The 26,725-nt window shown below is 41.9% G+C and overlaps 1 protein-coding gene across 13 annotated transcripts in view; it reads left to right on the top strand.

The window, feature by feature from the left end:
- Positions 1–26,725, top strand: part of ptprfa (protein tyrosine phosphatase receptor type Fa) — a 300,893-nt gene that overhangs the window by 240,982 nt on the left and 33,186 nt on the right. For 5 of the 13 annotated variants that reach the window (XM_078259537.1, XM_078259540.1, XM_078259535.1 and 2 more), the window contains 4 exons: positions 3,581–3,690; positions 11,163–11,260; positions 22,022–22,145; positions 23,185–23,360. In XM_078259537.1, coding sequence (XP_078115663.1) covers positions 3,581–3,690; positions 11,163–11,260; positions 22,022–22,145; positions 23,185–23,360 — 508 coding nt within the window. Of the gene's footprint in view, positions 1–2,958; positions 2,971–3,580; positions 3,691–10,361; positions 10,395–11,162; positions 11,261–22,021; positions 22,146–23,184; positions 23,361–26,725 lie in introns of all 13 variants that reach the window. The other 8 variants (XM_078259536.1, XM_078259530.1, XM_078259528.1 and 5 more) reach the window with 3 other exon arrangements.

The raw sequence follows: 26,725 nt of genomic DNA, 5'->3' as shown, positions 1-26,725 counted from the left end.
AGAGGAAAGCAACTCAAACTGAAATCACTTGGTCTTCCAAGACCAAGTTGATGTTTGGCATCTTTCATTCTTATTAATCAAATATTTATTACATTGCTAGCAGAAATTTTCCTAAATATATAATGGTATTATAGATTGTTGATTGTTTTTTTTTTCTACTTTTCAGTAGTTTCCATTCATTTTTGTACACTATGAAAAGTGAGTTGAGCTTGCGTTGGGTAATGTATTTATATTCTGTAACACTTTACTTGAAGGTATCTACATAAGAGTGACATGACACTGTCATGAACACATGACACTGTCACACATGACACAGTCATGACACATGAACCCTAACTCTAACCCTAACCATAAACCGAATGACACTTAATGACAGAAGCGTTATGTCATAAACATTTATGACTTGTTTATAATGTTTATTGCACATTCATGACAGTGTCATGTCACTCTTATGTAGATACCTTCAAGTAAAGTGTAACCTTATATGCCATAATACAGTATATTAAGCTTTGTGATACTGCATTTTTTGATGAATGAAGTGAAGCGTCTTTTAGAAATGATGCAACAAGTCAGTGTTTTCAGATTGGTCTGTTTTCTGCCAAGAAATCTGGGCAGTTTTGTGTGTCTTTAGCATTGGAAACGTAATCTTTATCTGGCAACACTGCTTGTTGTTACTAATCCTACATTTCCCATGAACACCAAGTCGTGACGCATCAGACAACCGTTGGCTAGAGTGCGTGCGTTCGATTACGAGCTACGCTGAAACGGAGAAGACGAACCAGAGGAGCTGATATTCAAGTAAAGTTAGTTAGGAAAAAAAACAAACGTGGCTAGTGGAAAATCTGATTGGCTGGCAACTTTTAAAATCTACTAGCCATGTTGGCTAGTGATTAAAAAAGTTAATTTAAAGCCCATGCACGCAGATATTACTCTTTGCGCACCAATTCAACAATCAAGAGTTGTACAGGCAGCTGCGAGCGTGAAACAAAACAGGGAGAGGAAAAGAATGGCACCTGCGTGTATATAAAACTAAGCAGCACGCACACAGAGCAGCCACAACGCACCTGCGAGTGTCTGCTGTGTAGTGATGGGCAGATCGATCCAAATATCGATAATATCGAAACCAACGTTGGTATTGATATTGATCAATACCAGTGTAAAGAGATTGATACTTTGGTTTTAGTGTCTATCCAGTATGCACTGCTGCGGTTTCATCAAAAAGGCGACCTGGCTGTCTGTGTCTGTGTAAGTGCCGCTGCTGTCCCAGTGTGGAGCAGGCACACTTTGCTCCTCCTCTCCCCCCTCTTGTGATTTGATGTTGTACGAGACGGAGCCTTAATTATTAAAAAGTATCGGTATCGGATCGGTATCGTATCGATATCGGTATCGTATCGATATCGGTATCGGCGATACTGGCCCTGTGTTTACTTGGTATCGGATCGATACCAAATATTGCACACCGCTACTGCTGTGCGAGCTCTGGACGGCATACACGCTCTTGCAGGTAAACTCTGCTAGCGAAGTTGATTTCTGCTCGCCTGAATGAAACTGACTTTTGACATTTTGGGGTGGAAACCAAGGAGGCACTAGCCCTCCTATGATTAGTCACTTTCAAGGCGATCTCACCCACAGACCTCCTTAGTTTATCTTGATTGACAGCTATCGTTCAGGAAGCCCAGAGTGTCTTTATTAACAATGTAGCAATAGAGCACCGTGAATAAAGGAATACATAAGTGGCTCTCATCCGTTCCGTTATGTGCGATGCTTTTGAAATGTCCGTAAATCCTTGCCGATGTACCCTTATCGCTAACATTTGAGCTAGCCTTAGCTAACATGGCTATTGTTTAGCGGGATAGGGTTATCGTGCTGCTTAGTTTTATACGCGCCGGTTCCATTATTTCCCTCTCCCTGTTTTGATTCATGCTCGCAGCTGCCTATACAACTCTCGATTGTTGAATTGGTATGCGAAGAGTAATATCTGCGCGTGTGAAATGTTCAAATTAGCTTGTGAGCATGTTTTAGCACGCTCGCAAGTGAATAAACAGAAAGCAGAAATAAACTTGACGCCATACAGATTTTTCAGGGATGTTCACAAAGAAACCTGCGATGGGCAGATACATAATGATTTCCTCGGAAAGATCCAGAAACAAAGATTTGGCTTGTAGCTTTCCACATGGACATAAATACACTACTAGAGTAGATCAGAGGGTTATGTGTGTGTGGAGCACATTTTACTATCCCTTTGCTGCAACAGAGTCAGTGGGGAAGACAAAGAGGAAATTGAAAAATTCGAAACCTCATTTTAACCTTAGCTGAATTTAGAAATGAGGACTGAGGATTGAGTTCTCATCTTTCACGGTGTAGTTGGTGCTAGGAAGGGATGTCAATATGGACAGAAGAAATCATTACATGGATAAACAACTCAACATACATATAAGATTGTGAGTATTGTATAGACTTGAAAACACTCAAACCTATCCTTTAAGACCACATTTATACAAACCCTATTGCTTATTTTCTCTCCTCCCTTATCCTGGTACATTTTATTATATGAAGAGATAGACACCATTGCATTTATTTATTTTGATATGTGGCAGGGACATGTTTAAAAAAAAAAAGGTTTTAAGTTGGCAACAAGATACTTGCACAGTGCACAAAGAAGGACAAACAGAGGGGGTGTCAATCGATGATCATATAATTCTAAATAGCAATAAAAGAAGATGTGTGTAAGCTGAAGAGCTCAGACGCTGGAAGGAGAAGCTGCTCAGCTGGCTGTGGATCAGATAAAGAGCGAAGGGAGGAGTAAGAGTAATAAGTTAGGTGCTGTAATGTGCTCTGTCAGGTGCACTTCTCGTCCACTGTGACTCTGTGTGGCATCCCTGCTGCTGACAACTTGTAAATTAATCCTTTCTCTCTCTGCTCCCTTGTTCACTGTCTGCCTGCTTTCTGTGGACGCAGCAAACAAGAAAGGTTAGTGCCTCTGTCTGTTCTTACAGCATTTCCCCATTCAGCAAACTTTATTTTTATCTGGACCTCCTCCCATTTTAAACAGAATTGAGATAAAGTACTAAATTAAGCTTAGCGTGAGTTCATGCAGGACGTGGAAGTCATACACCTGCTGATTGAATATCATTCCTATCAGGCGCACTCCAATCACAGCCATTCTGACATCAAAGCGGTCCTTTTAAATATGACTCCCTCCTCACTGATCCCTGCTACACTGATGCTGCTTCACTTAGTGCTGCTGCCGCAGGCAACTCTTCACTTCCAACACCCCAACCTCCACCTTCCTAGTTCAGAGTCCTAACATGACTTAAAGTTTAAAAAGGCTTTCAATGTCTTTCTCTTGGCTCACTCTTTTATACCCAATGGGGATTCTGCATAGCGCTCCCTGTTTTAGCTTAGCATGCTGCTTGGCTGGTCCAGGGAGCATTATCAAGAGCAGAGCCATCAGCAACAAGCATAACTGTATTTCCATTTGTGGCAATAAACGCTTAAATCGATCGACGAGAGCGTTCCTGAACTTTGAGTTGCTTACATGGTTGCCTACTCTCATCGCACCACTTCTTCATTCCACCAGGAAACGAACATCTCCAGCCAAGGATGAGCACATGGCGGGGGTCAAGGACTCACTGCTGGCCCACTCCTCAGACCCTGTGGAGATGAGGAGACTCAACTATCAGACACAAGGCATGGACACACACACACACACACACACACACACACACAAACTGCCCCTAGAACCTATAAGCTCATATTTATTCAAACTGACCCACACAAACAAACTGCCTGCAAGTAGACACTTGTTGAATCCAAATTATCTCTCTGATGTACCCTTAGCCGTGATAATACTGACAGATATCTGCTTAGGTTTTTGTCTCTGGACGCAACTGTCCTTACCCAATAAATGACTCCATAGGTTGTTTGCACACGCAGCATATTACTAGGGTTGGTTTTCATTATTACTATTTTTTCGATACCGGTGTAAAACGATTGGAACCGTTGTTTTGTCCTGACTACTTTCACACAGAACGGGAATATTTCGCTGCGATAAAGCAACGTAATTCTTTTTAGAAACAAGGCTGATTTTTCTGAGCGTTCGCGACACAAATAAAGACCAATCAACCAATCAAGTTGTGTTGTTTACCTATGAGGATCATCATACAAAAACAGAGAGGCTGCTGTCTGAACCGTAGACTGTACAGACAGTAGTCTCGCATTGCCAGACCTTCCTCCACAGCGCTGCAGAGGAAGGTCTGGCTTCACACAGCATTCCGGGATGGGAGAAAAACGCGCTCTGGTTTATTGGCATTTCTTTAAACCAATCACAATCGTCTTGGGCGGCACTAAGCGCCGGACGGAGCAACGATGCATCTGCAAAATAGCCTCGGGAAGGAACTTGTTTTGGTGGAACGTGTACGTTCAAAAGTTGTTTTAGTCAACAGAAAACTCAGATTGGACAGATAGTCTAGCTATAGCTGTCTGGATTTACCCTGCAGAGATCTGAGGAGCAGCTAACCATAGTCCTCAGAAATCCACCGGAGTTTAGAACGCCAACGCAATGAAAGCGGAAGGTGACGGATATTCGGCCGAAAAAGAGGGACATCCAGCAGAATTTCAGGCGGCACTTGAATAATCCCGGAAATGAAATTTTGTCGATATAGACTAGGTGTAGGGACAGATGTTGGTTTGGGTTAAAGTACAGAATTTTGTTAAAGTTGGGGAGCCTTCGTCATCGTGGTTATTCTAATGAATAACGAACAGCAGTCTCTTGTTTTAGAACCTGATGTTTTGGTGATCCATCCATCAAACCTGACCTCCTCCCTACGCAGACTTTGTGTTCCTCCTTTCCTCCCATCATAACTACTTTTAGTTATATGAACCATGCAGCCCGTTTCTTTTTTCTATTCTCTGACTATAACTCTCTCTGTTTTACTTTCTCTTTGTTTCCTAAGTCACTCTCCTGTCAAACGTTTTCACTGATCTCTTCACCCATCCAACTACTTCTCTTATTTCTCTTTCTTTCTCGCACCTGTCTTTCAGTGGGAGGTTTTAAACTCAGTGGGAGGTTTGTCATTGTGTTTTATCCATGTTCCTCTTCTCAATCAGATGGCTGGCATTTACCTAAGGTAGCAGTGGGAGGGCATTTGGCAGATGTTGTTTACACCAACAGAAATTCAGCAACTCATTTGACTGCCAACCTTTGTTCCCCCTCCAGTGAAAGCTCACTGGGTGGCCTCGAAGCCTCTAAAACTTCCAGTTTCCCATAAAACTGAAGAACTAATTGCCGGTGTTTTATTCACCATCAACAGTGCTTTAAGTGGTGGAAAAAAGGTGCCGGTACTGTCTTGCATTAGCAAATCATTATGACATTTGAGATTTCTACAGTGAGCAACAAAACTTGGAGATATTGCTGGTACAACAATAATTTATTATTTATTTAACATAAATGTATTTAAACAAGTTGTGTGTGTGTGTGTGTGTGTGTGTGTGTGTGTGTGTGTGTGTGTGTCTATGTGTGTGTGTCCATAGGCGCCGATACCGTGGGTGCTCCGGAGCTCAAGCACCCACGGAAAATACGGAACACCCACGTTTTCCAGACTGCCAGTAGGCTACATTCATTTAAAATTAAACTTTGCAGTTGGTGCTAAGTGGAGCGTCTGTCATAGTGTGATTGGTTATGTCACTGTCAGTCCCCTGCTGATCGCAGTTACATGTCAGTTAAACTTCTCATCTCCAATCCTATCTGTATTTGTGAGGAGTGGCGCTGTCCTGAGTTGAAAGATAGCCTATATTACGGCTTTATTATCCAATTAATAGGCGTGTTTGTTCGTGTCGGCCACTGTCCTCTTCCTAAGATTTCTGAAATGCAAGCATTTTTGACAACTTTTTAAAGGGCGTGCGCCCGTGAGCACCCACGGCGGAAAACATAAATCAGCGCCTATGTGTGTGTCATTCTCTTGACAGCTTTAGTCCCCTCTCTGTCTGGCGAGCAAGTGACGCAAGTGATGCTGTTACATGTTTTGCAGCCCAGTTTGTTATCTTTAAAAACGAGCCAGCTGTTCGTGGAGCAAAAATACATAATTTGGTCCCTTGACCAACAGTCAGGCCATCCATGTGTTTCGTTACTCACGTTATTGTTGACGTCGGTTTCATTGACTAAGCTAACATTAAGGTTGGCAGCTGCAGACTCCACATTAACGCTACCTGTTCCGCTCACATCAACGTTAACGTTAGCTTGAAGCTCATGAATCATACCTGATGTTTCTGGTTGGACTTGGACCTATGTTGACGTGTCTGGCTCTGGCACACACGTTCTTTTAGTACCTTTCTGAAGCCAGGCTAACATAACGATTTACAAACTCGACACGCTTCTTTTTAGTTTCTAGGTTTTCAGCAGTGAAAAATCTGTTGCGGTCAGGCTGCAGGCATCAGGCTTTTCCGAACTAGCGTCCGTGGCTAAACGAACTTCTGATAGGGTGGGCCGACTGCTTGCCTTTACGTGATTCGTCAAGATCCGAGGTAAGTCACGTAGTGCCCTCTGCACGCAAGAAAAAGTGCAGGTACGCTTAAGAGTAAAATGTAGAAGTGCCGGTACTGCGTACCGGTGAGTACCGGCCCACTTCGAGTACTGACCATCAAATAAAAAATCCATTTCTTTAGTTATAACTTCTTTAAACGGAGAATTACTCATCATATGATAATTTAAGTGCCAATGTCTACAAGAAGGGTTATTATACAGTGGAATAACCATCATGCTAATAGGACAGTGATCTGACAGGACTTGAATTCCAATTTCTCAATCACTGATTCTATCAAAAACTCCCCTAGGCCTAGATAATAAAAAAGAATCGCTCCTGGAGAAGGACTGATGAGGGTGAGGATGAGGCAGTTGGCTACATTCACATCTCGACTCAGCTCTCTGTATAGATCCCTCGGTTTGCTCACCACTCTCCCCACGGGGCCTGCAAAATACATAACATCACTTAAGAAATTAAACCCTTTAGTTTACAATTCTCTTAAGGTCTGGAAGGATAATTTACAGTTTTCCTGGAATAAAGGACTTGTTCTCTATGCTGACGCCTGTCTCTGTGAATGGTGACTTTATCCAAGGGAGTAGCACCTCGGTCTTTAATATGTGGAAAGTTAGGGGCAATAAGGTTATTGGAGACATATTTCAAGAAGGTATAAGCAGCAGTTTGATCTCTCTAAGGAGCCATTTTTGGGGCATTTGCAAATAGCCAACACAACAGCCTTTTTTGGGGACGAATGTGAGTAAATTTCATTGATCGGAAACGTAATTTAACCATGCCTTTAGGTGGTGACCTGACAAAGTGACCAACAACCGATGACCAACATTTCCACCCCCAGAGATCCCCGCTGGCATGGCTAAGGCCGTGTTCAGACTGCCTGCGTCAGCTGTCCGACGTTCCGGGAAAAATGCAGGTCTTTCCAATTATTTTGGATGGGGGTAGTGATTTAAGGATGCGTCGGGGGTTGGCGCAGGGGGGACACGCAAAAAGACGCAGCGTGCCCGCGGCAAAAAGTTGAGACCGACTCAACTTTTGGAGAAACACAACCCCACGTCGTGCTGCGGTGGCCAATCATGTAACCAGAGATCAGACTTGTTGTTGTGTTTTGAGCAGTGTTGGGGAAGTTACTTTTAAAAAGTAGTGTTTGCTCATTACTCGTTACTTCTTAAAAAAGTAATCTGTTACTTTACTTAGTTACCCCCTATGGAATGTAACTTTTTACGGTACTCGTTACTTTTACGTTACTTTTAAAAGCAGTATGTATGAGCCCATCTCCACCGCATCCATCTGTGAGGTTGTCATCGCATGCTTTGCGTTTGTAGGACGGCCGATTTACGACGGCCAGTCCTCAGCGATGTAGTGGCATGTGTCACGTACAGTTTTGTTCAAATAGCAATGTGTTTAAAAAAGTGAATAATGCTCAAAATCCTGAGAATAGCTTTTAATTGCATAATATCAATGCATTGGGAACACTGCACATTCAATTCCAAATCAAAACATGACCAAAATTGATCAAGTTTCACTTTTACAGAAAGTGAAGAAAAAGGAATATTAGGTTGTTCAAAAAAATTGCAGTATTTGCATTTTTCTTTACAAACTCAAACATTTACTGTATAAACTGAAAAATGTCTCAAGGATTTGCTTTACTTTGAATCACTGCACTAATATTTAGTTGCATAATCATTATTTCTGAGAATTGCTTCACATCTGTGTCGCATGGAGTCGACCAACTTCTGGCACCTGTGAACAGGTATTCCAGCCCAGGACCATTGAACTACATTCCACAATTCCTCTGCATTACTGGGTTTTGCCTCAGAAACAGCATTTGTGATGTCTCCCCACACGTTTTCTATGGGATTGAGGTCTGGGGATTGGGCTGGCCACTCCATAACATCAATCTTGTTCATCTGGAACCAAGACTTTGCTCGTTTACTGGTGTGTTTTGGGTCATTGTCTTGTTGAAAGACCCATTTCAAAGGCATTTCCTCTTCAGCATAAGGCAACATGACCTCTTCAAGTATTTTGATGTATTGAAACTGATCCATGATCCCTGGTATGCGATAAATGGGCCCAACACCACAGTATGAGAAACATCCCCATAACATGATTTTTGCACCACCATGGTTTACTGTCTTCACAGTGTACTGTGGCTTGAATTCAGTGCATGGGGGTCGTCGGACAAACTGTCTGCGGCCCCTAGACCCAAAAAGAACAGTTTTGCTCTCATCAGTCCACAGAATGTTGCCCCATATCTCCTTTGGCCAGTCAATGTGTGCTTTGGCAAATTTCAACCTATTCAGTACATGTCTTTTTTTCAGCAATGTGACTTTGCGGGGGCTTCTAGCTGATAGCTTTGCTTCACATAGCCTTCTTCTGATCGTAACAGTACTCACAGGTAACTTTAAGTCTTCTTTGATTTTCCTGGAGCTAATCATTGGTTGAGCCTTTGCCATTTTGGCCATTCTTCGATCCATTCGAATGGTAGTTGACCGTTTTTTCCCACGTCGTTCAGGCTTTGGATGCCATTTCAAGGCATTCGAAATTATTTTGGCTGAGCAACCTATAATTTTCTGCACTTCTTTATATGTTTTCCCTTCTTCAATCAACTTTTTAATCAAAGTTTGCTGTTCCTCAGAGCCATGTCTGGAATGACCCATTTCGCTGAGTATTTCAGTGTGAAATGCACTATAACCAGCATGTACAACATTTGCTTGCTTCCTTCCTTCCTTAAATATGGGCCATAACTGACACCTGTTTCTTCACAGAATCAATCACCTCACTAATTGAACACAACACGGCCATTATTTTGAACATGCCCCTTTCAATTACAGATTCAATTACACAGAATGAGCAGCATGCATGTCATGACTGTTGGGTCAGTTGGTTTTCTATGACTCTACAACACTTAGTAGTAAATTATTTGCCATGTAGAAATATCACTTCTACCAAAACATTTGATTTAGGTTAGGTTAGTGATGTTGGACTGCTATCATTTTGAACACAACTGTAGCTCTCCGCTCAGAGCGCCGTCCAGCAAAAAGCCACGAAGCTTAAAACGCTCTCAAAAGTTAGCTTTGGCTGCTTCTCGCTTGCCATGATTGCTCTGCTACCAGCCTCTGTCACGTACCGCGTGGAGCTTGTGAGCGCGCAGCTGAGAAGGCAGCGTCGCTGTCAAATCTGTCCCTGGGAAAAGTAACGTTGCGCCGAATTGAAAAAGGAAATACGTTTCGTTACCAACACAACACTGGTTTTGAGGCGGTGTGAGAGTCCCGTACAGGAAACAGGAAACATCACTGCCTCTATCGCTGCCACAAGAAAGTTTTAAAACACCAAACGCAAGCACTGACCTGCCCGGGAGTTTGTGTAGTAGCTGAATGTTTCCTGCAACAACAAAGCACTCGCTATGTCTCGCTAGTCTCTTTTCTTTCTCTATCTCTCCTGTGAACCAAAGCTGCCTTCAAGTACGGTCGGAAACGACGAGATCTATAAACGATCTGATGGAAAACATTAATTGTGAAATATAAAGTCTACTTGTGCTTTTTTGGGGGGAACACAACACGACGTTACACAAATGGGCCGTTTCATTGACACTCCCCCTGCTGCACCACCCTGCAGAAAATCGCTGGATCGCCTATTTTGGTGCGACTGTCCCGTAACAACTGAAGCCACTTCATCTGTGCTCGGATGCAATGAATATTAAGCAATATTTTACAGATAAAGCTGCATCACAGTGCAGAGCACAAAACAGATCCATGTGTTCTTTTCGTTTCTCTGTCTTCTCCTAACTGACCCCTGTTCTGTTTGTTTTGCCTGGTCTTTCCCCCACAGGTTCCAGTGGCCTCAGTTGCCCGAACACTCCAAGTTAGTTTTTTATCCCTCTTGTGTTTTACTGATATTTCCTCCATCCCCACCTCTTTCCCTTTCTTTTTACATAGCACCCATTTGAACTAGAGCCCTCTTATTAAACTCCATATACTTCCCTCATGGCCTGTCCATGTCATTAAAACTGCGATTTGAAATGAAATACAGTAGAAAGACATACAAAAAAAAATCAAAGATATGTAAAAACAAATGTCAGTGTAAGATGCTGTTGGTACTCTTAACGCCCCAACCACCCGTGTGGCACTTTCACACTCACTTATGGCTTAATGGGATTTCTTTAACCAATCAGCATGCTCGTTGACGCTCACATCACCAGTGTGGTTATGGCATGCTGTTGAAGAGCTGCACAGTCATACATCATCCCTCTGCTCAGCACACAGCACCCTCACTGTCACCCCATATCACTATGACCAGTTAGCTCTGAGCCTTCAACATGCATCTGCACTCTGGTGAGTGTGTGCGTGCATGCGTGTGTGCGTGCGTGCGACAAATTTTACCAGACACTCAATAGATCACCATCGTTTTTTTGGCTGTTGAGTGAAGCAAATCTACCAGACAATTGCATATTGTACCAGTTGATGTTAGTTGATGGTGCTAATTGTGGACCCTGTGTGTGTGTGTGTGTGTGTGTGTGTGTGTGTGTGTGTGTGTGTGTGTGTGTGTGTGTGTGTGTGTGTGTGTGTGTGTGAGTGTGTGTGTGTGTGTGTGTGAGATGGACTGTACTTACCGCTCCACCTCTCCCTGCAGGGATGAGGGAACATCCTCCCATCGCTGTCTGTGACCTGGCGGACTACATAGAGAGACTCAAGGCCAACGACGGTCTGCGCTTCTCTCAGGAGTACGAGGTAACTTCCTGCTCTTATACATGGTGTGGAAGAAAAGTTCACTCAGGTCCAATTTAATGACCAAGGTAAAATAAAACTTTGTTTTAACACTAAGCTAGACAAAAGGCAAGAGAAATTAATATATATCAGGACAAAACGAAGCTGCCCTCTACTGCCCGCAAACAAGTCAGCTCAGCCTTTACCACGCTGTATCCATAATGTCAGATAGTTGTTGTTCAATTGGATGCACAAACCAAAGAGAGACAAGCCTCGGCTGTGTTTCTACAGAATCCCATCTCAGAATGAAAACCCAGAGAGGAGCATATTGTGGATCAGACTAACATCAACGCTACACTGACACTGAAAGTGACCACCCATGCAAGCAACGACTAGCCTAGAAATCTAGACGCACCCTAGCGGCAGCAAATGTAATTTGCAGCCAGGGCGTCTAGCAACTCTCCGTTGACTCGCGAGCTGGAAAAACCAAACTCTGGCCGGTGCTGCTGCTGCTGCTGCTGGGAACAGCGATCTTTCGAATCGGCTTTGGAAGGCTTGGAGTTAAGCTTTTCTTTGAGAAAAGAACAAAGAACGGCACTGAAGTCATTCTTAAAAATGGAAGATGTGTTTTGCCGACCGGATAGGGCAACATTTTAATCTATCAACTAGCTCTGCTACCTTCTTTGTTGCTGAAAACTATGAATTTACCCTACAGGTTTATTTTTCATTCATAGTGATATTGGAAACTGCTTTTTGTTTCAGTCAGGCCAGGGATACATACTTTTTTCCCATTCCCATGCATCTGTAAAATCAACATTCTATTTTCTCACTAAAATACCTCACATATTCCAGGCCTGGCTCACCATTGCAGAGTTAAAGTTCAGCATTGGTTATTTTTAAAAGGATGCTGCTAAGTATGCATAAATCTCTGCCTCCTTTCCAAGAATAATATGTATAACCCACTGCCTTTACCAACTACAAAAGCCAGTGAGGGATTATGGCTTGTTGATGTCCTACAATGGAAGGTTATTTGCATTTAAAGTAGTGAATTTCCAGTGGATAAACCAGGACAGATTGGTGCACTGTTTATGTACCCTAGAAGAAGGAGGACATATAAATTATGAAATAGCAGCTGCATCAACTTTTCTACCTTTCCAAGTTTTTTTCTTACCCAATAGGGTGAAATGGAGGGAACTTTGTGGAGACAGGTTGTTGTGTTTTCCAAACAAGATAACATTCTATTCAGTTTAGAATATTTTGGTAAGCCTTTCTTCGAAGAAAAATGTCAAAATAGTTGGATGGAAAATATGAAATGTTTGGTATTGGATGATACTAAGCCACATATCCAATGACAGGGATGCTGACTTGTATTTACTAGTCTAATAATTAAAAGGATTACCTGATTATTATTAAATACTGTTGTTTTGTAAACCAAAAACATACCAGACATTGCTGTCCCAATGGCGGTGGCAGTAGCTTAGTCAGTAGGGAGTTACTGGTTCAAGTCCCCATACGGACCAAAGTATGGTGGTGGACTGGTAGCTGGAGAGGTGGGCACTGCCAAGGTGCTCTTGAGCAAAGCACCGAACCCCCAACTGCTCGGGGTGCCTTTCCATGGGCAGCTCCATCCATCTCTCCATTAGTGCATGTATAGGTACTGAGCATGTGTGTGTAATTCAAGCCTGTGTGTAATAACAACATTGTAATTTCCCCTTGCGGGATTAATAAAGTATACATTATTATTATTATTTTTATTATTATTATTATTAAGATTCTGCCCAATAAAATTGCAAGAAGTATCGGTGACAGGGTGACAACCATGCAGAGTCCAACACCCACTGAGAAAAGGCTTGACTTCCTGCCAAGAATACAGACTCAACTCTTGTTCCACTTATACAAGGACTAGATGCCTCATAGCAACAGTCCCAGCCCCTTTATTCTCACAGCACTCTACACAAGACACCCAGAGAGACACCGTGATTTGCCATCTCCAAAAAACACGTCATGCAACCCAGTCTCACGGCAGTTCGTGAAATGGTCATGTTATTTAATCTATCGATTCGTGTTTTTTTCATGGTGGCCAGCACGGTAGGGGAGTAGTATGAAAAGCCGAAAATCCGCGTAGGGAGTTTGTCCGGGATGGTGGATGGTTCAAACAATACAGGACTTTCACCCGGGAGACCGGGGATCATGTCCCGCGTGTGGCGTTTTGTTTCCCCGTTGTCTTCCTAATCACAACCGTCCCGTTATTGTCGCGCGTCCCCCGCTGCCGTCTCCCGGCGTGTGAGGCGTCCTTTCCCAGTTGTGTTTTTCCTAAACCCAACCTCTGACTAGATGGTTCCCATTTCGTGCTGGCCACCACGAAAAAAACGAGATAAATGTGTTGTTGTACACGAAACAATAGATTAAAAATAACGTGACACCGTGAGACTGTGTTGCATAGACTGGGAGTTTTTACCCAAGGCACAAAAATGGTGCTGTTTTCAGACGAGTGCAGCAACCGGTTGGTTCGGGTGGCTTCCGTCTGAATATTTGCTCTTAGTTTCTGCTAGTAATCAAGAATTAGTGACGGCCAAATGAAGCCTCATGAAGCTTCAGGAACCATTTTATTTATCTTCTGAGCCCACTAGATCAGTGTGATCAGATTCAGTGTGCTTTCAACCCTTTGTTGAACAGAGAGCGCCAACTAGTGGGCTCAGAAAATGAAGAATGTGGTTAAAATAGTGCTTCATTTGGCCGTCACTATTAAGAATGAAACCAAAAATCACAGCAGCTGATGTGTGTAATCTGATACCGTAGAATTCAATAAAGTTTGATCTGGAGACTGTGGATGGCCGAGGCACTAGGTCTCTCCCTCACACTCACTCACTCACTCACACACACACACACACACACACACACACACACACACACACACACACACACACACACACACAGACGCACACACCGTAATTAATCAAATGCCTCAAAAAGCCATCTCAATGTAACATCTCACAGTTCCAGACTTAACTAGAGGTTAATGCTTATCTATGATGCAAGGTTATTAATTAAATGTTACTTGAGTTGTCAGTTATATTTTTTTTATTGTTATCTGTATCTGGATATCTTCTCTGGATCAGGAAAAACAGGAGTGAATGCATGCACAACCCATTGCAATGATCTGGCTCACATCGTCACATCACAGTGACACACACACACATACACACACACACATACACACACACACACTCACACACACACACACACTCACACACACACGTATGTCCTCCTGTGTCCTGTTGTATCGGCGCTACCACCCATTAGTCTATAGTAAGAGCAGCAGGCCTTGAAATGAAAAGCTGATAATGGCTGCATTTCAAATGAGACCTGCCAGTGAGTATCTTACAGCTTGTTACATCTGATGAATGAGTTTGGGAACTACTTGAGACCACTTCATACACTCCATATATAACATATATAACATAATAATGATTACATCCATTTATTAGCCATATCAAATGCATAAAAGCTGGTTTGCGCTAGTGAAACTTAGTTTTGGCTGTTAACTGAGCCTCAGATCTGTTTCATATCTGCATTGGCAAGGAATACTGTCCATGCCGCTGCTGTTAATTAATATCTATTTAAGCCATATAACACTCATGGGTGGGATTTAACGTCAGTATTGGCACGACAGTGATGCAGCTAGGACTTCGCCGAAGTCCGTAAGCATCACTGAAGTGCCAATAATATGTCGTTAAATCAAACCCTTGAATGAAGTATTGCGGTTACCAACAAAATAAAAGTTCTACTCAAACTGTATTCATATTGTGGAGCAATACGCTCTCAAAATAAAACTAGCAACAGAGACGATTTCTAGTCCCTCCCTGTTTAGTCAGCTAGCCAACTTAAGCTAAAGTTAGCTTTGTTGAGATCATGGGATTTTCCCAAACTGAATAAATACCGCCCATAAAAACCAACACATTCTCAGTCCCATCGCGTCAAAAAGCAGTGCTTGGTCAGGTGCCTTTGGCGTTTGTTACTGACGCAAAAATTCTCCTTTAGCATCATATTTAGACGCTCTGGGTCGGGACTCTTGGCGTCACTATTTGACGCTCTTGGGACTCGCGTCTAACCCTTTGGCGTAATATTTAGAAGCGCTTGATCGGGACTCTTGGCGTCATTTTTTGACGCTCTGGGTCGGGACGTACGTTTAACTGACATGTGGCACAAGAATGGGACATGAATTCCAGTCTCCTGGGTGAAAGTCCTGTGTTGTTTGACCCATCCACCACCCCAACCAATCTCTTCATGCTGATTTTCAGTCTCTCATACTACTCGCTACCCTTGTCGCTCTTAATACTACGTCATCTTACAGCGCCGCAGTCAAGCTGCTGCTCTGCCCGGTGCGTTCCATACAGACGCTAAAGGGGGATTTTTGCGTTGCTATCTGACGCTGAGAGACGCTGACCAAGCGTCAGTATTTTACGAGTTGGGAGTGAGAACGGGTTGAAACACAAAACTGCTTTTCTAGCTCAATCATGTTGTAACTAAGATATCTTCTGAAAAAAACTATTTTTTCCATGGATAGATTTAGCTCCTGTACATCTGCGTAATTCACATGTAGCAGGCTATTTTTAAAGCTATAGTGCATAGATTCTGTCTCCCCCATGAGGAATTCTAAGTAATGACAACACAACTATCAGAGTATCCACATGATACAAGCCTTCCGTGATAGCGCACCGCACCTCCACACAGGTGCTAGTAGCCAAGGAGGACACGGAGGATTAAAAAAACATGATGGACTCTTCAGAAGAGGTCATTATCTTCACGCGAGCTTCTGCCCGCGAAAGTCGCCGGACGACACTAGTTTCTGAACATACTGAGAAATACAGAGAGAGTTGGGTGGAGCTGAGTCTTAATTAGCCTTGTATCAACTCATTTGGCAATGGCTTGAATGTAACGGCCGTTCATTATTTAAATAATGTTATGCACTAAAGATTACACTAAACAATTCCCCCAAAAGCAAACATTTAGTGCAACAGTGGCGAGGTAAAACTTCCTTTTAGGCAGAAACCTCGGACAGACCCAGGCTCTTGGTGGGCGGCCATCTGCTGCTGTCAGTTTGGATACAGAGACACTGATACAGATATAGAGAAATTTGATTAATAATAATTATAGCAGTTTGTGTGATGAACAGTGGCTATCATAGTAACAACTCATACATACACTCACACGTATTTTACAAAAGGATATATATATATATATATATATATATATATATATATATATATATATATATATATATATATAAGGACCCATCTAATTTTGGAAATGACAAAGCATTAACAACAGTGGCATGTTTATATCATCCTTAATACTTGCCAATGTTCTGTTTTGCTGAAGTTCCAGTTGCTCCCAAGTGCCAACACAAACCCAGTCACTGGGCTGCAGTGACTTTCACTGTGAACAGTTTTTCTGGAGTGTATTACCTGCGCAGCAGGAGTGCTAGTGTTTGTGTGTGACAACGGGGGGGGTTTGAAACTTTGCTCAAAGACAAACCAACAAAAAAAACAAAAAAAAAACAAACAACACAAGCTGCCTACTGAAGAATGTCTGCAACCTAAAGTTTTGCTTATGTATGGCCACTGATGGAAAGATTATATGTCCTCATTTTGCGAGAGGCAGTTTTGCTTTGATCAGTTTTTGCGATGTAATCATACTTCATTTCCAATTCTTTTTTATTGTCAACCAATAACAAAACTACATTATATTTGTAATTTGTTAAAGTGCCCATATTATGAATAAAACACTTTTGCTGGGATTTGGGGTGTTATTGTTGTCTCTGGTGCTTCCACACGCATACAAACTTAGAAAAAAAATGTGAATGTGTCCTGCCTTCAGTCTCCGGGTGAGCTGTTCAAAATCTGCACGGCTTTCTACGTAGCATGCTAGCTCGTTCTGAATGGCAAAACACTGCTACAACACACACTAGTTCACCATAATCTACAAAAGAACTACTTACATATGTCCCTCGTCTGCAGGTATTCCACACAAAGTTGGAAGTGCGCCCTTGTTTAGAAGAAGTCTCCCGGCTAATCCTGCCTTGTACTGACTGAAGTTGTAGAAACAAACAGCTGTCTGATGTGATCCTTACCTAGCTACTGCGCATGTGCGACTCCCAACAAAGATGGGATAGAAACGCGATGCCTCACTCTGTAGCTAAAACAGAGACCTGAACACACAGGGTGAAAAGAGGATCTGCAGCAATGTGTAGTACAACAAAAATATGGTGTTTTTTGAAAATTAAACCATGTAAACCTATTCTGGTACAATCTCAAACTACAATTATGAACCTGAAATGAGCATAATATGGCCATTCTGTATTTTTCAACCTTAGGCCTATTTTTCCATGCATTGGTGTCTAAAGTCCTAGAACACAGGATTAGTATCATCTGGGGACCTCGTGTGATTTAGAAATGACCCCCCCAGATCTGAGTTAGGTGTGGCGCATTCGCATGAGATAAGCGAAGCCTGCTTTTACCCAAATTTATTGACATATGTACCCCGAGTAGGTACCCGGCGGCGGTGGAGGCCGGCCAGGGCGAGGCCGCCGCACCGCACTTGGGTCGGGGTTCCATATCTTTTTGGGCCAGGCCTGGTAGAGGTTACCAGAGGCGCATATTCTATCCCCGCTGCAGTGGCACCCAAACACCATTACCGTCTCAGGGATGGAGGTCTCTGGTCGGGCAGTGGTCCAGACTAGGTTGGCCATGAAAGGCAGCGTCCGCATCTCATCTGACAGGGTGAAGTAGATAAGATGTAAGATAGATGAAAAGGCGTGCAGCCAATTCAGAGCCTAAACGGACTCCTGTAACGTGTATTAGACATAAGTGAGTTATTATTCTTAACTCAGTGAATGTGGCAGCGGGTGCTGAGTGTAAACCTGACTCTGCCATACATGAATCCACATGCTTCATGCCCGGCTATTCCTCTCTCTGTGTTTACCTGCTTTGTTTTTTTGTTGGTGGAACTGCAGCTCCGTGAGTGTGATTACACTGACATACTGGGTAACTGATCTACGCGTCGGTGGAGCACATTAGCAGTAATGTGAGTGGTTTGTCATTGCAGCGTGGTGGAAGCCTTACCTAACAGGCTGTTAAATAAGATGTGCATTCAACCTCATTCTCCATTTTCATTATTATCAGTTGTAGACCGGGGGGGCTGAGCCACCACCCAGCCAGCCAGCCAGCCAGTCAGGAGTAGAAGAACAGGATATTAGAGTCCTCGTTGCAGCTTCATTTTGCCTGTGCATGTGTGTGTGTGTGTGTGTGTGTGTGTGTGTATGAATACGGGTGTATTGGGTTTGTTTTCCAGATGATGCAAGATAAGTAGGAGCGTGAAAGGTCAATCATGAAAAACAATCCTCAGCATGCCATTATTCAGCTAAACCTGCGCCTGCATTCACAGCCAGCAATCGCTGGGAGACCAATGTTGGGGATTAGGAAGGTTATTCAATTATTAGCAATTTATCAAAAATGTTTTTATTAATAAAGTTATGAATATGTGTATTAACAACATTATCAAATTAAACAAACAATCAAAACGGGGCACCACCCTGGAATCAGGGACCAATAACTGTACTGTGAAAACAGTCTCATAGGTGGTGTTCTCTTTGAAAATACATATCTTAATTCATTTAATTAATTTATCTCACATTCACAAAGTGAACAGGAAGGGTGAAGTTCAAGCACTGACCTGTTCAACCAGCTGTTATTACAACATATACACAAATAATCACAAACAACTGCTCTTGAAAGTATAATAGAATTTATTTGACTTCCAAATTATCAATTGTCAATCAATAGTTCTTCAATCAATAAATCTATTTACTTGGTACAACTACAACATAGGCAAAAACAAGCAAACGTGGTGTGTGTGTGTGTGTGTGTGTGTGTGTGTGTGTGTGTGTGTGTGTGTGTGTGTGTGTGTGCGCGTAATACGTCTCCATAACAGCAGGCGGCGCTAATCTGTATTGTCGCCCAAAAATGAAAACCGACAGCTGATTGGACGAACGCGTCACGTGGGTCTGGTTTCTCCGGAAATTCAAAGACAGACGGTCGCAGCGGCTTGTTCAGAATACGATCTCATATTTTACTAAAATAGTTCACCGAAACGTGTTTCCAAAAACATTTTAAGCGAGAAACAGGCCGTGCAGTTGCTGAATCTGTCTCTTCATTTCAGATCAACAAAGGTCAGTTTAAAAGACTTTTGTCAGATTTTGAGAGACGCTCATTCCGCTCCCAGTTTCCGGGTTAGCACTCTACCAATCAGATTGGTAATTTGAGTCTGACTGCCGGCAGTGCCCGCCCCGCCGATTATACATGTCAAATCGGCCAAAATGAAGGCTGACGGCACGGAACACACCGAACAGACTCGAGTCACTGACCTCGCCAGACTGTCCAACGGCCGATTATCGGCTCGGTGTGTAGTAGGCTAAGGTTCTTTGTAGTTTTAGCGCAAGGCACACAATGGTTACTCGAGGAAATACACAAACAGGCTATTTATTACCAAGATGGCAGGTAGTGAAACTTGTTTGCAATACCACGTGACTGTGGGGTGGCCGTCAGCTGATCTGTGTACGTGTGTGCGTGTGTGTTAGGTTAGTGTGTAAAGGGGACAGAAAAGCCCACTTTAGAGGAAGAAAGACATTTGGAATCTTGATTTTCAAGGAAGTGATAATAACCATCTCTTTCACTCAGGACTCTGATCTAACTTGATGTTATGGCAGGGGTCTGAGAAGTTGTCTAACAAGGGGAATGTTTATTACTCAACCTGCTGTGGTTTGAGTGACGAACGGAAGGTTTATTATCTCGCTTGTACAGTAACCAACTTCTCCGCGGCGGGAGGCAGCAGTGTAGCATTACAGTTTCAATATAAGCTACAGTATGAAACACAAAATATCAATGTAGTAGTTGCAGCAATAGCAGTTACTGACATTAATAATACACACCTATATTTCTCTGCCCACAAACTTAAGCCTCCTTACTGTGTGTGTTCTCGTTTGTTTGGTACCATAGATGCTCCACGGTAAACAAAACGGATCCGTCTCACTCGTCAGTGATTCACGGGAAAAACCTGATTTCTCTCCAAAGGCAGTGAAGAACCAGTCGACTTAAGAAGAAAACCCTTGTCTACGTTGTCCGATTTCTCATTTTCTCTTCTGTAGAGATGAAACACTGATGCACACATATTTCAACAGGATCCAAAATAGTTCACTCGTCCAGAAAATGAAACTATTTAATTAAGAGTACAAACGTTTGACTGTGCTTCCAACTTAGCACGGGTGCAATAGAGAGCAACGGATTGTCCTCTTTAACAACTTGGCGTTGCAGAGAGTGACCATTGTTTGTCCTCTTCAGCAACTCGAGGTGTTGCAGTGAGTGACAAGAAAAGAGGGTCACCAGAGTATTTATATCCCCGGTCACCTGGGCACGGACCCCTGCTACGCTCATGGGACAGCGGGCCAATAGGGAATCAGAGTTCTTGATGGTGACATGTAGGTGTGAACTAAAACCTCTGTAGTTTTTAGACCTCCGGCCATCTTTTCTCATGGAAGCGTGAATTTGTAGGCTTTTACGGTTGCATGGAAGCCGCGTTCTCTTTGTTTGAAAAGGGCGTTCTGGCCGCATGTGAGCCATGTGGTTTCCTTTGTCTCAGAGGTCACATTCTCTGAGATCTCTTTGTTTAAAGATAGTGTTTAATCACACTGCTCGGTCTCCAACACCAATCATCAGGCAGCATAGTGAAAACCTGTCCAGCTCTTATCAAGACACACTCTACCATCGCTGGAACGCAGGCGTGGCTTTCCATCTCGCATACTGCAATGATTTAATTCACAAGAGTACAAACAAATAAGTAGAAAAAACTATTAAGAGAAGAGTATTTCACCATCTTTTCTAACATCATGTTTCTTGTGTGTAGAAACCTAAAAAATGAGAAAAAATAAGAACTTGAACTGCAGTTTGGGCTGTCTGTTGTACTAAAGCATTGCTCTAGCTATGGAGAAGAGACTCAAATAAAAGTAGTATGAATTATCGAAGCAAAGAAACAATAAGTGTAGAATAGTTACAAAATGACTATGTAAATAACCCAACAAGTCCTCCAAACCATATGACGGTGACAATATGGGTTGTTTAATTCTACCCTCTGATACGAGACATATTTCACGCCCTTTGCCGCTCCACAGCTGTACTCCATGAGGGTGCTTCCCAAAGAAAGCTAGTCCATGAATCCATTTGAATTCAGCGACCCAATCTCAACTGAATTATCACTATTTTATCCCCTGTCACTTTTGGCTGTATTGAGAAATAACATCTACCACAAGTCCTTATCTGTTGACTCTTGACATAGTGCTAAGGGGCCACCATCACTCAACCTAATGTATGCTACTGGGAAACATACATCCAAGGACTATTGTCCCAAAACCTTTGGGAAAATGGCGTTTCCCTTCCTCACTGAATCTGTCCTTTGTTAGTACCAGGCCCTGAGCTAGTAGGTGAATGGCTGAAAGGGATTTTAGGAGTGTCCAAACAGCCCTGTGTGTATCCAGGGGGCTTAAAGATCATCCAGGGCTTTTCATATTATAGAGCTGCAGGCTGGGGGAGGGATGATGAATTGTGTCACATTTATTGGTCTGGACTCTTCGCTCCAAGCTCTGACAGGCTTTAAAAAAAAAAGAAAAGAATATAGGCACTGTTGTAATAAATGGTTACCTGCTTTCTCTACCCCCCCTCCTCTGTGTGTCAGTCTATCGATCCAGGACAGCAGTTCACCTGGGAGCACTCCAACCTTGAAGTCAGCAAGCCAAAGAACCGCTATGCAAATGTTATTGCCTACGACCACTCCAGGGTCATCCTCACACCTGTGGATGGTAAGAGACACTCAGACATCTCAAGAGAGGCCACTTTACATAATGTAATTCTCACATAGCGGTCGGGGCCTTGATTTACCTCAACTGCAGAGAGAACCAGACCTTTATTTAATCCTCCTGTTGTCCCTTGGTTGAATTTGACCTATTTTCAAAATTTCGATATCAGCAATATGTTTGTTGTTTTACAAAAATTACCCCAAAAATAGATTGGATGGATTCCATACAACACTCTTCGTGAGTACAATTAATCATCTCTACTTTCATTAAATTGTGGGTGTTTTATTCAATTTAATAGCATTTGAAAACAAATTGAAATGGTTTCAAAACAGTATTCTGACTAAACTTTGACATACACACATCTATGATTATCTACCAACACACGTTCCTCTAATATTAGTCTGAATAATTGATAATTTCTGCTTTTTTTAACTAAAACATTAGGTAAGATTTCCTACATATGAGGTTTATTGTCCATGGATTCCAAAACTAGGTGTCAATCTAGTGGTAATAAGTTGGTGTTAGTGGTGTATGTACTGGTGGTAGGGTAAAACGTAGAAAAAAAGGATCAAAAACATCAGAAAATAGTTGTTCGCATGGTCGACTGGAAGACAACACAGGGGTTTAAACAATCTAATATAATGAGACAAACTTTCATTTCTGATTTCCCCTGTCATATACTGTAAGTGTATTTCATCCTATTTTAGTAAGAAGCCCCACTGTTTTCTGATTGGCAACCCTATTAGATAGATAAATAGATAGATAGATTTTTATTGATCCCAAAAAAATGGGAAATTCCGGTGTTGCAGCTGCAGAAATATCAGACACACATCACACATACAGAATATACATGAAGTAAAAGGATACAATATACATGAAATAATAATAGGATATAATATAAGAACAACTAGTTTAAAATGTCTATAAGTTGGGAATAAAAAATTTACAACTGTTTAAATAGTATTTATAAAGCTGTAGGTAAGCAAACCTATTGTGCAATTAATTTGCTTGCTAACTTTGTCCAACTTGTTCCTTCCTGCAGGAGTTCCAGGTAGCGACTACATCAACGCCAACTACATTGATGGCTACAGGAAGCAGAATGCTTACATTGCCACACAGGGGCCGCTGCCGGAGACGCTGAGTGACTTCTGGAGGATGGTGTGGGAGCAGAGGACCTGCACCATCATTATGATGACCCGTCTGGAGGAGAAGTCACGGGTGAGCCTCTCATGTTGAGAAATAATCAAAATAATACTCTCATGACAATGGCCTTGGTTGACAGTGCATTTATCAAAGGAGAGGCACAACATGTTTTTAATGGAGGACATAAATAAATAGAGCAAGCTCTGTTTTTGCATGGAATTAATTAGGGGTTGTAACGATACATCGATTTGGATCGATATATCAATTCAATGATCCACAATCCAATATTATCGATGCAAGGTGAAATCTCTAAATATCTATACATATCGTCTGTCAGACACCCCTTTATTTTAGAATCCCACTTTATATTTATAATTTAAATGTCCGAAAGAGCTCAGTAATACATTTGTCCAATCATCTTTAAGTTGCTTTTTTGAGTTGATATAAATGGAACTGTGTCAAATGGGCTCATGTATCGTCTCATATCGATGGCAGGCCCGTGGTAATTATATAAGAATTCAGCAAATATCGTATTGTTATCCAAAGTACTAAACATATTTTGCTACAGCATCACTTCAGGGATTTGAGTCCTGGTCTCCCAGTTGCTGGCAATGTTAACTTTAATCTTAACCACTACTCTATCCACTGAAACATCATGTACACTCACAAAAATAGATCATCATCATCAGCAACTCTTGATGTAACTACTGATTTAAAAAGTTACAGTTATATACAAGTTATAATTTTTTAGCAACTATTGTCAGAATGAGGGCTGTCCATTCTAACAACAATAACAAAATGCAAATAGGGGTGTGCTGGGCCATATGGAGAAAGTCAGATATCACGATATTTTTGAACAAGAACATCGATATCGATATTGCGACGTTATTGTAGAGTTGACAGTTGGTGCTTCCACTAAATATTTTTTACAATGAGATTTTAGATAATTAATAATCAATAATGTGGTACAACAGTTTCAAGTGAAATTATAGAGAAAAAAGAAAACAAATGCCAGCTACGTACTGACAATGTTTACATGCATGCACAAAAATGATGTGATGTTAAACCAAATCTACAATTCGTCAAATGATATTCCCTCAAAATGTTTCGTAACAGATTTTCTGAGGAATTTGAGTAAGTATGTGCTTGTTATTATCAATTTAGACAACGTAATTGGAAATCACGATATCTGTGATTTCAACGACTAATTTTCACTTTTATTTTTCTAAGTTCATAAAGTCCGAATCCAAAATTCAACATCAAAAAAATCCATTTACCAAATTCAGCTGCAAAATGTAATCTTTAAAATTCAGTGTGAATATCCGGGAACCCAAGGAAAAGCAATCGATCTGGAATCTGGATCGGGAGTTTGCCATTGTAGCTGCAGCCAACAACTGGAAACTTTTTACAATTTGCATCTGCTATTTCACCATTAAATTAACTTTTGAGACTTTTTTTATGCGAGAAATCAACCGCAGAGTTCGAATATGGGCATTTTTACGAAAATTGATGGCCAATTGCACATTTGCTCCGATGTTGTCGGACTTGATAAGCTCCAGTCTGACGTGACAGCCAGCTGGTGGCTGCCGGGATCGCTCGCTCGTCAGCCGACCAGTGATGCTAATTTAAAAAGTTAACAGCTACAAGTTATCATTTTTGAGCAACTATTGTCAGAATGAGGGCTGTCCATTCTAACACAATAGGACGTAAATTATCATATTGAATTATTGCCCAGCCCTAGGTACACAAATGCAACAATGAGAGTGTCCCATACATCAGTAAACTGATCTGCTCTGTAGTGCACCAGTTCCAGTGGTGCAGATGAGCTTGGCTCAGCAACAGCATCACCCTGCTGGTGGACATGAGGTGTGAGGCATTCACAGCCAGTCACGTGGCAGATGAGTGCTAGCAGGGCAGGGACAGTTGTCATGTGAGTAATGATTGCAGCCCTGTTTCACACTGTTAATAACTTCACAACCAAGGGGCAGAGCTGAGTGCCACAGCAGTGAAACATTATTATTTGTGACAGAGACCAGCAGCCCTCTGCCAGAGCCAATAACATCCGTCTGTGGTTCAAGCAGAGGTGCAGCATATATTAGATGATATCTAACCTGTGGCCAAGGCAATGGCTGCCACTGATAACCAAACACAACCAGTTTGTCCACTGTTTCTGCTGATATGAGGCATTGCATTACAGTGTACATTTCCCTAAGACAATACAGCTATGCAAAAGTCATGTGATTACTTTTTGAAGACAATTTTTAAAGCTTTAGTGCGTAACTGTTTTTTTATATTAATGTCTGTTACATTTAAGCCATTGCCAAATGAGTTTATACAAAGCTAATGAAGACTATCAGCGCCACAAAACTCTCTCACGGAAGGCTTGTATCATGTGGATGCACCGACAGTTTAGTTGTCATTACTTAGAATTCCTCATGGATGAGACAGAAACTAGGCACTATAGCTTTAAACTCCTTTTACATTTTTTTGAGCAGACGTCAAAAATGCAGAGCAGTGTTAAGTAGGGCTTGGCAATATATTAAATTTATATCGACATTGATATATGAGGCTAGATATCGTCTTCAATTTTGGATATTGTAATATGGTGATATGGTCTGAATTTACCAGACTGTTGTAGCTGTTTCATTATTTGCCTTTACCTACTTAGTCATTGTATTCACATTATTGTTGATTATTTATCAAAACTCTCATTGTGTTAATATTTTGTAAAAGCACCAATAGTCAACCCTACAATATCACCGCAATATCAACATTGATGTATTTGGTCAAAAATATGGTGATATTTGATTTTCTCCATATTGCCCAGATCTAGTGTTAGGTACACCCCAGAATACATATATTCTATTATCTATTGTTAGTCATTCCAGAAAACGGCCCAGTGATATTCATTTGGGTGTCAAACCAAATATGTAATCCTGAGAGCTTGGTGAATTGTGGGTCTTGTTAAAGCTAAAGTGCGTAGTGTCTGTCGCCCCCATGAGGAATTCTATGTAATGACAACAAAACTGACAGTGCGTCCACATGATACAAGGCTTCCGTGATCGCGCACCACCCCCACCCCTCCTCCAGGCAGTTGCTAGTAGCCAAGGAGGACTCAGAGGATTAAAAAAACATGATGAACTCTTCAGAAGAGGATTATCTACGCTCTATTTTCTGCGCGCGAAAGTCGCCGTACGAGACCATTTTCTAAACATAGCCATACTGAGAAATACAGAGAGAGTTGTGTGGAGCTGATTGTCTTAGTTAGCTTTGTATGAACTCATTTGGCAATGGCTTGAATGAAACTGACGTTCATTAATATAAAAAAGTCACTCACTCAAGCTTTAACAGGTAACATTCTTTGCTAGAACACTGCTCAAGCTTCGCCCCCACAAGGGAATCCACTGATCTCAGCAATGCTGTAATTTCAATCCAAAATT

This window comes from Sander vitreus, chromosome 9, assembly GCF_031162955.1.
Source record: "Sander vitreus isolate 19-12246 chromosome 9, sanVit1, whole genome shotgun sequence".
Taxonomy (NCBI): Eukaryota; Metazoa; Chordata; class Actinopteri; order Perciformes; family Percidae; genus Sander; species Sander vitreus.
The sequence above is the reverse complement of the archived record's forward strand: the minus strand, read 5'-3'. Positions and strand labels throughout refer to the sequence as shown.